This window comes from Belonocnema kinseyi, chromosome 7 (assembly GCF_010883055.1).
Source record: "Belonocnema kinseyi isolate 2016_QV_RU_SX_M_011 chromosome 7, B_treatae_v1, whole genome shotgun sequence".
Lineage (NCBI taxonomy): Eukaryota > Metazoa > Arthropoda > Insecta > Hymenoptera > Cynipidae > Belonocnema > Belonocnema kinseyi.
In genome coordinates, this window is record NC_046663.1 from 39,054,374 (window position 1) to 39,070,855 (window position 16,482).

General features: G+C 29.0%; 1 protein-coding gene across 2 annotated transcripts in view; it reads left to right on the top strand.

Moving 5' to 3' along the window:
* Positions 1 to 745: 745 nt before the first annotated feature.
* LOC117176728 (insulin-like growth factor-binding protein 7) overlaps positions 746 to 16,482 on the top strand; it is a 164,112-nt gene continuing 148,375 nt past the window's right edge. Inside the window, exons 1-2 of one of the 2 annotated variants that reach the window (XM_033366993.1) lie at positions 746 to 840; positions 1,763 to 2,146. In XM_033366993.1, the coding sequence (XP_033222884.1) occupies positions 2,001 to 2,146 (146 nt within the window). In that variant the 5' untranslated portion in view covers positions 746 to 840; positions 1,763 to 2,000. Of the gene's footprint in view, positions 841 to 894; positions 990 to 1,762; positions 2,147 to 16,482 lie in introns of those variants that run through there. The other variant, XM_033366994.1, reaches the window with a different exon arrangement.

A 16,482-nucleotide genomic window follows, 5' to 3' on the forward strand; every position in this document is an offset into this window, starting at 1 on the left:
CAAAAAAATGTTGAATTCTCAACAGAAAATGTAATTTTTAATTAAATACTTGAAATTTTTACCAAAACAGTTGCATTTTCAAACCAGAAAAATAAATTTTGAACCAAAATAATCAGCCAATATACTGTTATACATTTCATTTTTGAAAGAATTTTCATAATTTATAAAAGTTTGAACTTAATATGAATTTATAATCTCGTAAAGATATTTTAAAATATTTTAATTGAAGAATAAATACTTTTGTGCATTTCTGATTTTTTCCGATACTATTAGTCGAACTTGATCGAAAGCTAGACATCAGACGATATTATTGATAAAAAATGAATGCCCGAGAAGTTGGTTTTAGAATATGTTTCAAAAATTTGAAGTTCCCGTATCGAAATGCAGCACTATCGAAAACGAGAAAAATTAAACATTTTGCATGTTTATTATTTTTAAATAAGAACATATTTTCTAAGAAAAAATCTCTTCATAGTAGCGTTAGTCTAAATAGATTCCCGCGACCTGATTTTCTATAAATTTACTCCATGCATTACATGTATGTATGTATATTTTCAAGGATAAAAATGATGACGAGCATGCCGCTCATCGACATTCGATAAGCATTAGTTTAGTTTACACGGAGGGAAAATTGTGTAGAAAACTGAGGTCTGTGTCTTGTGACAAGGCGCCGACGCAAAGCGTCGCGGCGCCCGGCGTCCCGACGCGTTTACTTCAGTGCACGTTCGTCCTGGTTGCAGAGCGTCTCGCGTAACTATTTACCCGGAAGTACCATCCACGTCCTGTTCTTTTGAGCACACGATGCGCGAAAACGTGTGTGAAAATGGAACTATAACACAAGTCATACAAATTTTTCTTAAACCCCTACCTTCCTTCAAACAGAAATTTTCTTTCCGAAATTAATCCTTATTGTATAAATAAATATCACTAAAGTCCTTTCAGAAATAGATGAAGATTAAAATCTAACTGAAGAGTTTTTAAAATAATTTGTAAGTTCCTTGTGTACTTTGAGATAATTTTTTTTATTAATATATACAAATTAAGTAAGGTATGATACTAAATCCTAAGATGGCACATTTTGATCCAGAAGTTAAACAAATCATTGCATAATTTAAAAAACAATTTAGGATGTAGGAATATTTGAAAAATAATAATTTGACTCTGGGGATGTAGTGTGGTTTATTTTAATTCATTTATAAATAATTATGAAAATTTTCTTTATGTAATGGAAGGTGTAAGGAAAATTATAAAAATAGAAGGACTAAGGCGTCGACATGTTTACTTTTATGCAGCTCTTATTTGAAGAGTGGCTACATGGTTGAAATACTTGACAAATAAAAAATGAGAGACGAGGAGAGAGTAAATGTTGTTTCAGCTATTGTTTTCGTCAATAAAAGAAGTATTCAGAAAATCCTATTGAAGTTTCTGTTAAATGATAGACAAACAATTTTATAATGATAGATTCATAAAATACATTTATTTTCAGTATTCAAACGGGTCATTTCTATGCTAAAGTTTCAGTTTCACTAATTAGATTCCTATTTGGTAATTCATCAATACCCATTTTCAGATCAATAATATAAATTCATTTTACTTGCATATATAATTAAATATATTATTCGCACCGAAATACATTTAATTTGATTTAAATTATATCTGATTCAACTTCGCAATCAAAGTCCCTTCATTTTAAAAATAAATTAAAACTTTTTACACCATTCATCAGGAATAATTGTGAATATTACCAATATTATGTTTACAGATTTGACATGTAGATAAAATTGTGGTAAAGACACTTTGTGAAGTTGATATGTAAAGTTATAAGATTTGGGGTAGAGCAGCGGTGAAGTTGTCTCAAGTGTAGAAAGAAAAGACTAAGATCGAGAAGACCGATGAACGGGACAAACTTTCGGTTCCCAGTGGCGTTGTAAAATTGGCCTTGTGGAGGGTGTAGGTCATAGAAAACAGTGTGTTGGTGAACAGGACAATTTTTTACAAAAATGAGGGTCCCGTTAGTTTTACTTGGTGGTATTGTGGTTTTATCAGTTGCGGTGGCAAGAGCTTTATCGTGTGTGTGTTCGCCCCTCGAGTGCGACCTTCTCACCGAAGAAGACTGTCCTGGAGGTCTTACCTGGGATCCCTGCAAGTAGGTACTCAACTACTTAGGACTGATTCCCTAACACCCTGATTGCATCGATCCAATCGCTTTGCCCTGGCAGTTAATTCACTAGACTTAATTTAAAAGATAATTGGATTGTCCTAAGGAGATTTCCTCAACGTTTGCAGAAGTCGTCGATTAAAAAGTGAATTACCTTTCACTCAGCGAACATTTCTCAGGAAAATTTTTCCCATTATTAGAGACGGGGCATTTCCTTTTTTTTGCTATTCCCCTGACAAGAATTTCCGGATTATATTCAGTCCTTTAGAGAATTACCAAATTAATTTCTACGTCTGACCTATCTAATAATTAATCCCGTCAGGAAATGGTCTTTTCAAATCAATTATATTACATTTTAGTGTAAAACAGAGACGAGACCTCGCATTATCCTATTATTTGATACTTTTTTCGGTCTAGTGCAATTAAAGCTCCCTTTTACAATGAAATTGTGTAAAAAGTACTCATATTTATATCACTTTTTCGTTCTTTTCTAATGAAAATATATATTATGATGTACAATTCATTAATCCTGTCCTGATTGAAACTTTTTTTTTGCTCGATTTTTTGTCTCGCGATTAATGATTAATCATTGATTTTCAAGTTATTTATTTTACACTTTAGATTAAAATGAGAAAATTTTGAAAACCATGATGTGGGATTCAAAAATTAATTATTTTTAAGGACTTAATTGCAATATATCCATTGAAGAATGCTTCAATTTTTTTAAGAAGTTCGGAATTGTTTATTTTTTAACGCTTCAAGTAATAATTTCTTTATTTTCAAGATTTTCAATCAGAAAGCATATCATTTTCTAATTTTTTAAAAATAAACACACTTTAAGGGTTCACAATATTTAAAATTCTTCCATTTTGAACGGTAAAATCACAGTGATTTTTGTTTGAGACAAATCCCCTGTTTTAGTAAAAAAAAGTATACATAATCACTTTTAATGTCACTTAATACAACATGATATGATAGTTGATAATATGTATCATCTAAAACTTTTTCTATTAGAAGTTTAAATTCGAAAATATTATTATTAGGTTTTAAATTTTTTAGTTTTTGGAGGTTTTCCATTTCAAATTTCGCAACGTTGCAGTTTTAAATTCAATTATTTAAAATCTGATGGAAATTTCAGAACTAAATCTTTTAAATTTGCAAAATGTCTTATTGAAATCTTTGATAGTCAGTTTTATATCAAATAATTTGTTACTCACATATTCAAAAATATTTGGTTTCAATTTTAGTCTATTTTAAATTTAATATTTATTTTTTTATTTTAATATAGTTGTGCATTTTCTAGTTTTGAGAATTTGTAATTAAACGACTTTAAATTAAGAGCCCCCAGAATGAATAAAAAACAATGAAAAATGAAGGCAATAATTCCTCAGATTCAAGTCTTAAGAATGAGAATATTTTAGAACTGTAAATTAAAAATTAATTTTTAATATCACAATGTTCCAAAATGTTTAACATTTTCGAATTTAAAGACTTAACATTGTACAATTTGAAAAATCGGCACCATATAGTGAACTTGCTTTGTTTTCTGTTTTCATTGCCTATGCAATATATTTAAATTGACTGATTTTTAGATAATTATTTTTAAAAAAATGATTTATTTAAATCTGAAAAAGTTTTCTTCGAAAGATTTCAAGATTGAATAATCATTCTGAATAAAGTGTTGAAAAATTTGATACCTCAGTTATTATATGTATTTAAAAAAATTTAATTGTTACAATTTCTAATTCTTGTCCTAATTTTGGATTTAGAAGTAGAAAAGTTGAAATTATGATAGTATAGTCAACAATTTACAAATGAATAATATTGATTAAAAGATATTTAAAAGTTTTTTAATTCAGGAATTTTTAGTATCGGATAATTTATAATTCATCAAGTTTCTCTTGCGAATTTTATTTTTTAGAAATGATTAAATTTGATAATATCATAAACGGTTTGGAATTTTATTATCCTGGTATTTTAAAATTCGGTAATATTATAAACTGTTCGGGAATTTTAGTCTTCGAGAATTTTCCAATTGGAGATTTTTATATTTCGTCAATTTCATAATTACGAAAATTAAAAAATGCAGAAAATATAATTGAAAAACTTTTTAACATTTTTCCGAAATGAATTTAAGAGAGTAAATAACAGAAAATGCAAGAAAATTATCTTTAGGCTTCTTAATATAATTTTTTTATAAATTTATGAAATTTAGTTTAAGTATCATAAAAGACAAATAAAAATTGATGTTTCTATCATTATTGAAATATTTAATAATCTTTTTAAATAGACTATAAGCACGAGTAGATATGTGAGAAAAAAGCAATATCAATTTTTATTGAACTTAAAATATTTATTTCTGATAAAATAGGTTAATCTGATATCATAAATTTCTGTATCTTAGCAATTAAAGAAAGGCCATCAAATATCTTATCTTGTCGAATTATTGGTACAATAATTTTTCATCAACATTTTTTACATTTTCGGAAATCGACTAGAGCCTGAGACAGAATTTTGTTTCATAATAAAACATCAGCCTCAGGATTCAGATATGACGTTGTTGCTTTTTCTTTGATATTTTTTGTTCTTTCAAGGAATGGTCCAAGCACCAAAGTTTTCATTTTCCCTATTTTATTTTATTTGCATCAACAAATAAATCAAAAGGGTCATTTAAAGTTTTTCATTTGTGGTTTCTTTGTGATAAGATAAAGAAAAACAAATTAATATTGCAAATCTCGTATTGAAAGTTTCTCATCAAAAAGCAGCCTCCAAATTTTCCTTGAAAACCATCAACGTTAAAAAACAAATTATAGGTAAAAGAAAAAAGATTTGTATCTTGATGTGGCAACATTTTTGAAAAGTTTCTATCCTTAAATCTAAAAGAAAAAACAAATGGTTTTACCGTAATAATTTACTCGTTAAAGTTTAAATTCAGAAAAAATTAAACAATGCATTTTATTTTCGAAAAAAAGAAAACACTTTCCACTAGCATGTTTTAATAATAAATGAAAAAAACAACATAAATATACAGGAAATCTTGGCTATAAATGACCAATTTTTTTTCTAATAATTTATTTAGTTTCCAAAGTTTATTTGTGTTAAAGAAAATTTTTAAAAATTCCCTCGAATTTAACATTTTTGAAGTAATCTCGATACTCTAAACCTCAATTTTCTAAATATTTTTAAACTTTGACTTTTCATATTTTTTTCATAATATCAAAAATTACAGGCCTCGGAATCTCCACATTATTTATACTTTTTTTTTAACGATCACACTATTTTATGACTATTTCGAAAAAAATTACTATTGATACTGGCACTATTTCTTAACTTTTTAATTAAAAATATTTTCCTTAGTTAAAACCGATTAATTTTTAATCAGTTATATTTTTAACAAAAAAATTAATTTTTAACAAATTAGATGATCAAATAGTTAAATTTTCTACTTAAAGAGATCAAAATTGGAAAATTTGATTTTTCGAAAAAATTCAAAGATTTGTTATCATAATTTTGTAGGGCATTCAAAAAGCAAAAATTTTCTTCTCTTGACTTTTTTGACATCATGCGTTATTTGGATTAAAATGTTCATTTTCGTTTGTTTTTGGAATTTTGTAAATTCTATAACTCTGGTAATTTTTTGTTTTATGAAAAAAGTGATTAGGATAAATTGTTCGACTTTTTGAATACTAGGAATAACCCGACAGAGAATTTTTTATTTTTAAAAAAGTGGTCTCGAAAATATTCAAAGTCCCCACTTTTTGAATTTTCATTCAAAATAGCTGGCTAACGGACTTAACCTTTAGTTTAGGACACTAAACAATTGTACCAGAGGCCAATCTAATAAAATAATTTTTTATTGTTATTGTGAAAGCAGACACGCATATAGACAGACAAACATACAGACACATTCGTAAATAATCTGTTTTTCGGATTTAGCGGGTTTCAAAACGTGGAAATTTGACAAAAACTGGAGGTGGGGGTCAAATTTTACACAAATCTAATATCGTTCAAATTTCAGCTAAAACCGTTAATTTAAAAGAAGGAGAATTTTCAGAAAACATTGGTATTTGATGAAGTCGTTTGACTATTAACCAAGCAGTCGAATTTTCAAGCCAAGAATACGAATTATCGACCAAATAATGCAATCCTTAACTAAAAAATTTTAATTTGTAACCAAACATTGCATGGTTAACCAAACAAATTGATTTTATTTCAAAAAATACAAATTGTAAACCAAATAAATATATATCTTTAAAACTAGCTCAACTTTTAACTAAGAAAATTAATTTTCTGCCAGAAAATATTAATTTAAAAGAAATACAGAAAATTTTAATCCAAATATAATTGAATTTTCTACTAAAAAATACGATTTTTCAAAAAAATTACAAAAAATTTTCAAGCAACTATTTTAAACAATCTGTGTTATGTTATTCCAAATTTTATTTGATTAATCTTAGATTATGTATTTTTTTCGTTTCAAAAAAGTTTGAACTAAATAGGTGAATTCTTAAGATAAGCAAACTTTTAACCAAAAAATACGTAGTATAATTTTTTGTAAGGAAAATTATTTTTTAATAATAAATTGAATTTCCTACAAAACAGTGGAACTTTCAACCCCCAAAAATTAATTTACAAAAAGAAATATTTTACAACCAATCGGTTGAGTTTTTAACAAAATAGTTAAATTATTAGTCGAAAAAAAAAAAATTTTGAACAGAAAAAACGAACTTTCGACTAAAATTATGACTAAATTCGACTAAAGTTATTCAAATTTAACCAAGTAATTGAATTTTTAATCTGAAAAGAAGATCTTTCAATGAAAAATGTCATACATAGTCGATATTTCAATAAAAAAGATTTTAATTTAAATTAAAAAAAAGTTGGATATAATCAACAAAGACTAATTTTCATCAAAATACTTCAATCCTCACCTTAAACAGATTAATTTTCAACTAGACGGTTGCATTTTTAACTAAAAAATTGATTTTCTTCCAAAAAAAGACAAATTTTGAACAAAATACATCAATTTTCGACCAAGTAGTTAACTTCCCTACCAAATTGTTTGCTTTTCGGGCGAAAAATTCGATTTTTCCTCCAAAACAGCTTAAGTTTCAACCCAAAAATATGAATTTTTCACAAAAAGTTAATTTTCAACTCAAATTGATCAATTTTTAACCGAAGAAAGGTGAAATTTTTACAGAAATTGATACATTATGGACCAAAAAGATGAATGTTCATTAAAATAATTGAATTTTTAAGAAAAAAAAATGTAAACATTGATATTTTTTTAATGTAAAAATTTTTATGGCACTATTTTGACGCTATTCATAACCATTTTTACACTGTTTGTGCTCTCTAAAGTGAGTCCGACGCCTGAAACTAATTATTTTCTTTTTCTAAGTTTGAAATATAACATGACTCTAAATGCCTTGCTCAAATTAAAAAAAAAAAAGTAAAACAACACAAATTCTGCGTTAATTATTTTTTTTTAATATATAAATTCAAAGGACAAGACATTCAGAAAAGATCTTTTTATCTTTAATGGGCACTCTAACATTCCTACAAAAACTTAAGATTTTTAACTGAAAATGATTTTTGTTATCGTGATTATTAAGGAAAATACTTATATTTTTTCAAAGTTTTAGCCTCATTTTCGATATAAAAATTAATTTAATAAGCATTCCACTGTTTTTCCTTGCTTAAAAATATACTCTATGATATTTTTTAACGGAAAGAGATTACTTTTACTTCTCTTTTGAAAGTCCTAAAATAGTGCCAGCTTTTAGAGACGAATATACCATTACGTTATGTTTTTTAAAGCTTTAATGGGTCATATAAAATTAACTTGGGAATTTGACACACGGAGACTTTATATATCAGATTTGTTAAATATAATATATTGTCGTGACAGAATAACCAATTTTCGTTTTGAGGTGGACATAGATGGTTCGAAATATTTCACAATTATCAAATAAATTAACGTTAATGTTTTTTTAACATAATTTGTATTTAATGTTCTTGAAATGTATATTTCCAGTATATGTGGAACGTATAATAAATTCAATATGATTGTGTTAAATAGAAAAAGTTCATAAAATGCTTTTGTTTAAAAAAAGTACAAATTATACACATTTTTTAATTAAAATAATAATAAAGCATTTATATCTAATGATTTTAAGTACTCAATAATTAAGTACTTTTCTTACGATCCATTTTCTAATTTAAAAAAATCAAAAATTGTAAGGAAGTAGACATAGTTGAGAGTAGACGTAGTTGAGTTCTAACTACATCTCCTAAATAATTTTTTTTGTTATTATAGGATTTAAATTGGCTCACGAGATATAATTAATTAAGTCCATGATTAAATTGTAGAGAAAATTAGTATTTAGAGAAATATTAATTATTAACTAATAAACTTTTCGAGACATGTTTCAAGTTTTCAATAAAAAAAGATGAATTTTCAACAAAAAATGCATTATTTTAGATTTTAACCAAGAAAAATGATTTATTTCAGTCCAGTTATTTTCCACAAATTACATACATTCTGTACAGAACAAATGGATTTTGAACCAGAAAATATGAATTTTTACAACAAAAATGTAATAAATGATATTTTAAGCAAAAAAAATTCATTTTTATAAAAGACAGTTGAACTTAACTAAAAAAGATTAATTTGAAACCAAATATTTTTTTATTATTATACCATTAAGCCAAATCCTTCTTTGAATCTTCAAAAATTTATTTTCTACCGAAAAGACGAATTTTCAAGGAAATTCATAATTTTCAACCAAATAGTTAATTTGAAACCAATAGTATCATTGTTCTATCGAAAAGACTAATTTTAACAAAGGAGTTCAACTTATGACCAAATAATTGAATTTTTTTACCAAATTGTTAAATGTTAGAATCGAAAATACAAATTTTCTAAAAAAAAAGTTTCAACCCAAAAATATGGATTTTCACTCAAAAAATTAATTTTTAACCGAAAAATATTCATTTTAACCATACATAACAACATAAATGTCAAATTTCTGCAAAAAGAGATGAAATTTCAATACAATAAAAGAAAAAAAGTGATAATAAAATTGTGAAATTTTCAAACCAAAAAGACGGATATAAAATATGTCATACATTTTTAACATAATAGTTGAATTTTCAGGCCAAAAAGACGATTTTTCTACAAAACATTTGAATTTTCAATCTCGAAATATACATCTTCAATAAACAAGTTAATTTTCAACAAAATATATTAATTTTTTAATCATGCTAACAAATTTTCAACAAAGTAGTAAAGTTTTTAACCAAAGACATGATATTTCAAGTAAAATTATGAATCTTCAAACAAAAAATAAAAAAGAATTCTCAGGAAAGTAGTTTAACTTTCAAGTAAGGAGTTCAATTTTCAGCCTGAAAAGATAATTCTTTAACATAAAATGTAATAGATGATATTTCACTTAAAACAGATTTTGAATTAAAATAAACAAAGTTGATTGAAACCATTGAAGACGAATTAAAAAAAAAAGAGAATCCTCAAAAATTGTATTTCGATCCAATAGTTGAACTTTCTATCAAGATTTTGAATTGAATATACAAACTTTCTACAAAGCATTTGAATTTCCACTTCAAATGTTAATTTTCAATCGAATCAGATTAATTATTAACGAGAAAGTTCATTCTTGGCTGGAAATTTAATAGCAGGTTTTTCAACCGGAAATAATGAATTTTCAATGAAAAATAGTTGGATTTTATTATTGAGTTGTATTATTTTAGTTTGTATTTATGTGAAAAAACGAGAAAAAATAAGAAGAGATTATGTAACCTGCCATAAGTAAATAGCAATTTCAATAATTTATATACCAAATAGTAATAGTTTGAACAAACTTTGAAATTTTTATTTAATACGTTTAAAATATTAGGTTAGAAAACTGGAACTTATGCTTCGAAAACAAATTTAATTTTCCATTGTATACTTTTGATTTCGGGCTACACACATTTAGGCGCTAAAGAAATATGAAAGCTGTACACTGTTAACAATTTCTGTTGGAAACTTCCACCACATGTATTGAAAGCTTCTATATTTTAATACCTGTTGAAGGGAAAAATTGATAAAATAATGTAAATGATTAATTTTGTGAGTTAAATTAATTCCTTAAATTCCTTGAATTCCATGAATTCAGCTATTTTCGCGAATCCCTTGCATTCTGTGAATTTCATGAATGCCATGTGTTTCGCGAATTCCGCGAGTTCTGCAATTTTCGTGAATTCCGTAAATTCCTTAAACTCCGTGAATTCCTTCATTTTCATGAATTCTGTGACTTCTGTGAATGTTAAGAGTTTCGTTAATTCCGAGAATTCCTTGAATTCGGTTAATTCCGTGAATTTCTTGAATTCCCCGAGTTCCGTGATTTCGTCGTGTGAAAATTTCGTCTTACAAACACCCTAATCAATGTTTTGGATTGCTGGACGATGACTTCACGATTTATATCACTTGCAATGCATTTATTGCAATTTCGTCATTCCAATGCCATGTTTGCAATTTTACTTTACGCTTGTATGGTAGAAGTCTTGTAGAAGTGTCGTAGAATTCCATGCATTTTTAACAGTGTTTTTTTGTACAAATAAATACTTACTGTTATTAATAGATTTTATTTTATAAAAATAATTTCAATAAGGTTCCATCTTTATTTATTAAATAGCGTTTATATTTTTTATTTATCGTTCCATAACTTTATACAATTTTAGTGAGGTTGGGGGGGGGGGGCAAATAGATTTCAGGGTATATTATATGGGAGGGGGTGAGTTTCAGAAAAATATCTCAGGTAATTTGTGGATGACTCCTTATTGTTTATTAACATATCTTTATTACGTGGAAACTCCTGTTAAAACAAACATTTCCATTAATTTGAATATTGAACGTTAATTAGGATTTTTAAATCTAATTTAAATTTCCTAAATATTTTCTTATTACGTGATTCGCAGATATAAAGATATCTTACGTAAAAAAAAGGGTTTGAATACTTACCCCCCCTCCCCCTCCTCCACGTTAATTTGAAATTACGGCTACATAAACAGTGTCAGTATTAAAAACTATCTTCACGTTGGTCTTTAGCGATTTATTAGTGTAAACATATGGTAGGTTCATTAAATTATAATGTCAATTCATAATTTTTTAATGAATGAATTAAGTATTTTATTCAAGAATTATTAATTAATTAAGCTTATAAGAGAATATTAATTTAATATTTAAAAATATTGAAAGTACACTGATATCACTGACTTATTACGTTCAAAATTCTGAGACTAATTTTGAGCCGATTTTGCAAGACAGCCTGTGATGTTCCACAGTAACGTAATAACTGCTTGATTTTCCCTCAGCAGTTGCTGAGTGAACTGAAGGAGGATCGATTTCTCATTTAGGGCACATTTCAAGCAATAATTTGGAAAGACGGTAAACGTTCTCTTCCGTGTGCACTGGGAAAGAAAATTGGTCGTTTAAATCCATGAATTCCTCAACTAAAACAGATCATTGCTGCAATGTAATCGATGTCTAAATTAAAATAAATTCGGCAATTTAAAAATTTTCGCAATAGATGCAACATTTTGAAGAGTTTTTAAATAAATAAAAAGTTAAATGGAAGTTTTGAATGTGTCCCCGAAGGGTTTACATTTTCCCTCTACATCTCCCCTATTCCATTGCAACCCTCTCCCCCACACACGCACTTTAGTTGGTGGCGGGAGGGGGACCTATAGTTTAAGGTGGGCTCCGAATCACCAAAAACAACGGCTTCTTAGAGAACCTTTTTTTTAGAGGTAAAATTAAAATTAAATAAATTAAATATTAAAGTAATTTTTAATTTTAAATTAACGTTTTCTCCGCGACAACACTCTTCACTATTCAAATTTAGAAAACACCGTAACAGGCAGTTAAGGTTCTCTTCAAATTACGGACCTCAGAAATAGGACTGCCGTGATTTGATAGAAGGCACCGTTTACGGCAAATAAAAGTAGATGAGCAGGCTGGATTCTGGCTCGCGATTCCTACCTTACTGACATCGAGAAGTTTCGACCTGTAGTGGTTCGTGTCTTTGCTAAATTTTCTGGAAAAAAGGGTTCTTGTCCGTGCTAAGCTTCGAGAGCGTTCTGGAAGGATCCTGATGACGTCACGGTTGCGCAATAGTCTGTTACTAACTTAATGTAAACAGGCTCAAGGTTATTGTGAGAAAAATATGGATGATTTATTGCTTCCTGACAGATAAGATGTTCGTTAAATGCGCAAAAGATGCAGGTGTATAGGTGAAATTTAATATGGAGAGCACGCACGGCATCCTGTTTTGACTATTAATTTGATTTATTGCTTCCCTATAGATAATACTTTTAGGTAACAATTCCTGCTTTTATTTGTTTAATGCACAAAATATGTAGGTGGACAGCTGGAATTTGATATGGGGATTTGTGCCAGGCATCCTGTTTTGATTATTGCTTCCTGATAGATGATATTTTCAACTAAAAATTCCTGCCTTTATTTTGTTTAATGGGTAAAAGCTACTAGAAAATTTTAGTAAGATCTGATGATGTCATAGAATAATATTGCGCAATTATGGTGCAGACAGAATTTGCGAAAGTTAATCGAAGGTAAGAAAGGTATCTAAAATAATTCCTTATGGTAAGTCAAATGTTCTGGGATCCTTGTTGCTTTATTCTGGTATCAAGTAGAGAGCGAGGACTAGAGATAACAGCTACACGCGTTTAAACTCGCAGAAGCATTCATACATCGGCAGTATGAGGCTGTACACATTTCATTATCCTATGCTATAGTTCTGTAGAGAGATCACTTCTTTTCACAGCTCGCAATCGAGACCTTTCATGGACGTTTAGTAAATACCAAGAGTACACTGCCCGACGCTTATCACTCCTTATGTCATGCAACGATATTCGAGTTGAGGTCACATGCTTTTTATGAACAGATATATGCTCGCTTTTCAGCTCTGATTTAGAAAGTTCAGTTTTTTACCTTTTAAATCTTAAAGATTTAAACTAAATGTTTTAAAATGCAACAAATTAATATATTAAAATATTTGAATTTTTTTAATCCTCCACTAAGGCTATTATATAATACAGTCTATAGAAAAATCAAGGATGATTTAATTTAGCGTTAAAATTTTTTCTATAATGCTGAATTTTCTATAACTAATAACATCAAATTCCTACTGTGCAATTTTTTCGCAAAGAACTTCAAGGTTATTTTCAATGACGCATTACATTTTTTCTATGTTAACAAATTATATCCGCACGTGTGGATTATAATGTAGAAGGTTCTAGAATATTTTGACAAAGAGGGGGTATAATAATAGGTAAGGATGGTAAATGATATGCAGCATGTATAGTTTAGGGAGAAAGAGAGATGGAGAGCTGTGTATTAAAAAAAATGTTTTTAATCAAAAATAATTTTGTACTATTGTAAAAAGCTTTGCGAGTGAGCGAGTACATACAGTTGATCACTTTAACAGATCTTAGAATTTTATATTGATATAGCTAAGATGTCAAATCAACCATTTGAGATGCAGAAAATACAATTTGAAAACGCTTGCTAGAATTTATAAAATAAAATCAGCTTTATAAATATTAGAGTTTGACTAAGAAATGTTGAAATCTCTTTCACATAATAGAGTAATATGCTAAAAAAGATTCAATTCACTTACTTCGAACATTAAAATAAAGCAACATAAATAACCAAAATAATTCAGCAGTATTAAAATGTAATGCAGGGCAACTGTGAATCAAACATTGGAAAAAATGATACGGTGTTTGGGTTTGATACAAATGATAACTGTTTGGAAGAGGATTTGGAAAAAGGAGGAGGTTTGGAAAAGGAGTTGAAAAAGGAGGAGGTGAAGAAAGAGAACCTGAGAAATGAATATGGACATGAGGGGGAGGAGGAGTATGAGGAGGATGAGGATGAGGACGAAAAGTGAAGGAGGAGGAGGACGATATATAAACTCAGATTCCATGAACAGTCATTTTTACTGTGTCAGTGGCAAGATGACTAGCACTTGTTCAAGTTGTTCCAGAACTTACTCAAGACTTGATAATTTAAAAAGACATGAGAAATACTCTTGCTCAGCCAAGAATCATAAGCAGGATGAAAGAGATTTTCATCAAATTTCAAAGGTAACTTGAAGTTTAAGACCAATGCAAGAAACTGACAGTCGGACTCATAAGGAGAGGAAAGCAATCCTCGAAAGCATAAGATTTTCAAACTGGACCAGAAATAAGCTATTCAGAAAGCATGGAAACCACAATTCTGTCCACTGAGGAATCTATCATGCATTACTCATAAGTCTAAAGATGAAGGGGAAACACTTGTGAAAAAGCAGAATGTAGAGCCAGAAGAAGAATTTGGCCAATATGACAGTTCTTCATACGTACTAAAAACTGATGCTGCTGATGAGGATAATAATGAGCTTGATAATGACTATGATGAGGAGGAAGATGATGCTGAAGGTGACCTTTCCTTAGAATATAAAATAAAAGCAAAAGCAGAATCTAAAATGTTAGATGACTGGGAAGATCCCAATAAGTTTGTGGATCGATTGCGCTTTCTTTTACTAGATCAACTAGCTGAAAACGTAAATAATGTACACGAAATTATTTCAATTGTCAATTAAATGTGGGAGGTTGGTATTATTGAATAATTCTTTCAGTTTAGAAACTAGTTAAATATAATTAACATTTTGAGATTATTTATTCAAGATTCCTTGTCATTAATATTTTTTAACATTGATGGAACGAAACCAACACTGCACAAAGTAAGCAATAGGTTTTAAAATTCTATATATAATTTTTATGCGTTTATTGTAACGAAATAAGTTAAATAAATTTAATTTTCAAAATGTATGTCTATTTATTGATTCCTTCACCTGGATTAATTGTATTTTAGGAAATCAGCTGATAAAACCGAAGATTTAGTATAAGTTAAAAATTTGAGATATAAGTTATCATTCTATCTAATATTTTCAGAACCTATTTACCTACTCTAAATCATTATCATATCCTCCTCGACCCCCCCCCCCCTCCCTATATTATTTTCTGATTCTTCTACATGTATTTCAAGAGCTTATTTAACTTGATTTAGTATAGTTAAAAATTCAACAGGAGAAAAAGCGTGGTTACAACTATAAGAAAAGCCACAAATCTGATTGTGGTGCTCTCTGTGATAATCTCTGTAAACCAAAGAACCCTCGTTAATTAAACTAAATTTTCGTTTACTAAGTTGACATAGTTGAGGCAAAAGTATGTTCACGATTCTATTAATAAGAAATCCTTATCTATTTAACTGGATTCATCAAGCTCATCGCAGAGTGCAGTACACAGAATGGAGGTACACTTAGTACGCACAACCAAGGTGTTACCTACAGTTTCTTTAAGTTTTTTTGTTGTTGTTATTTTAAAGATGTTGCGCTTCTTTTATTTGCACGTCCAAATGTCACACAACATACAATTCAGATGATATAATCATTAAATCTAATATTTTCAGTACCTACTAGTCTTAAATACACCATTACTGAATTCTCCTCCTCCTCCTCTATTCTTTCTCGTTCTCCCACATAAATTTTCAATAGTTTACTTACCTTAATTTAGGAGAAATCAAGATTTAACATATGAAGCGTGGTTACAACTATATGGAAAGCAGCGTACCTGGTGTTGCACTGCATCATAATCTTCATTGACCAAAGACTTCTTCTTAATCAAACTAAGTTTTCATTTACTAAGTTGACATAGTTGAATCAAAAGTATGTTCATTGTGGAGAGGTTGGATCAAGAGAAATTTGTTTCGACACAAGAAAGAATTGTTATTAGAGTTCACACAAACAAAACTGTTTATTAAGGGAAGTAAACTCCTACGTCTCAGAGCAGGGCTCAATGAGAGGGTTACAATTTGCACTCGGAGCGTTTGCGCGGACGAGGCTACGGAGGTAAGAAAATTCGCGACGTACACTCGGTGAGCACTCAAGCCGTTCTGAGGCATCGTTCGGAGGCTGCCAATGCATTTCCAAAAAGGCTCGGGCGTGATAACGGCCGCTTACCCTCGAATTTTCTAAGCGATCAACCGAAGAGCGCAGTTTGCACAGTCACGCAAGTTGTCTTCGAATAGCCACACAGTGTAGCTGTGTGGGTACATGAAGATTATAAAGTAGAGACTTTAAAATTTTTACGAAGGCCAGAATACCAGGTGTATACATATGAAACCGGTATTGCCATCTAGCGGCCAGTAGGCAAACTTGTAGGCACTGTCGGAACTTACCATTTGTGCTAATTGGCGTATT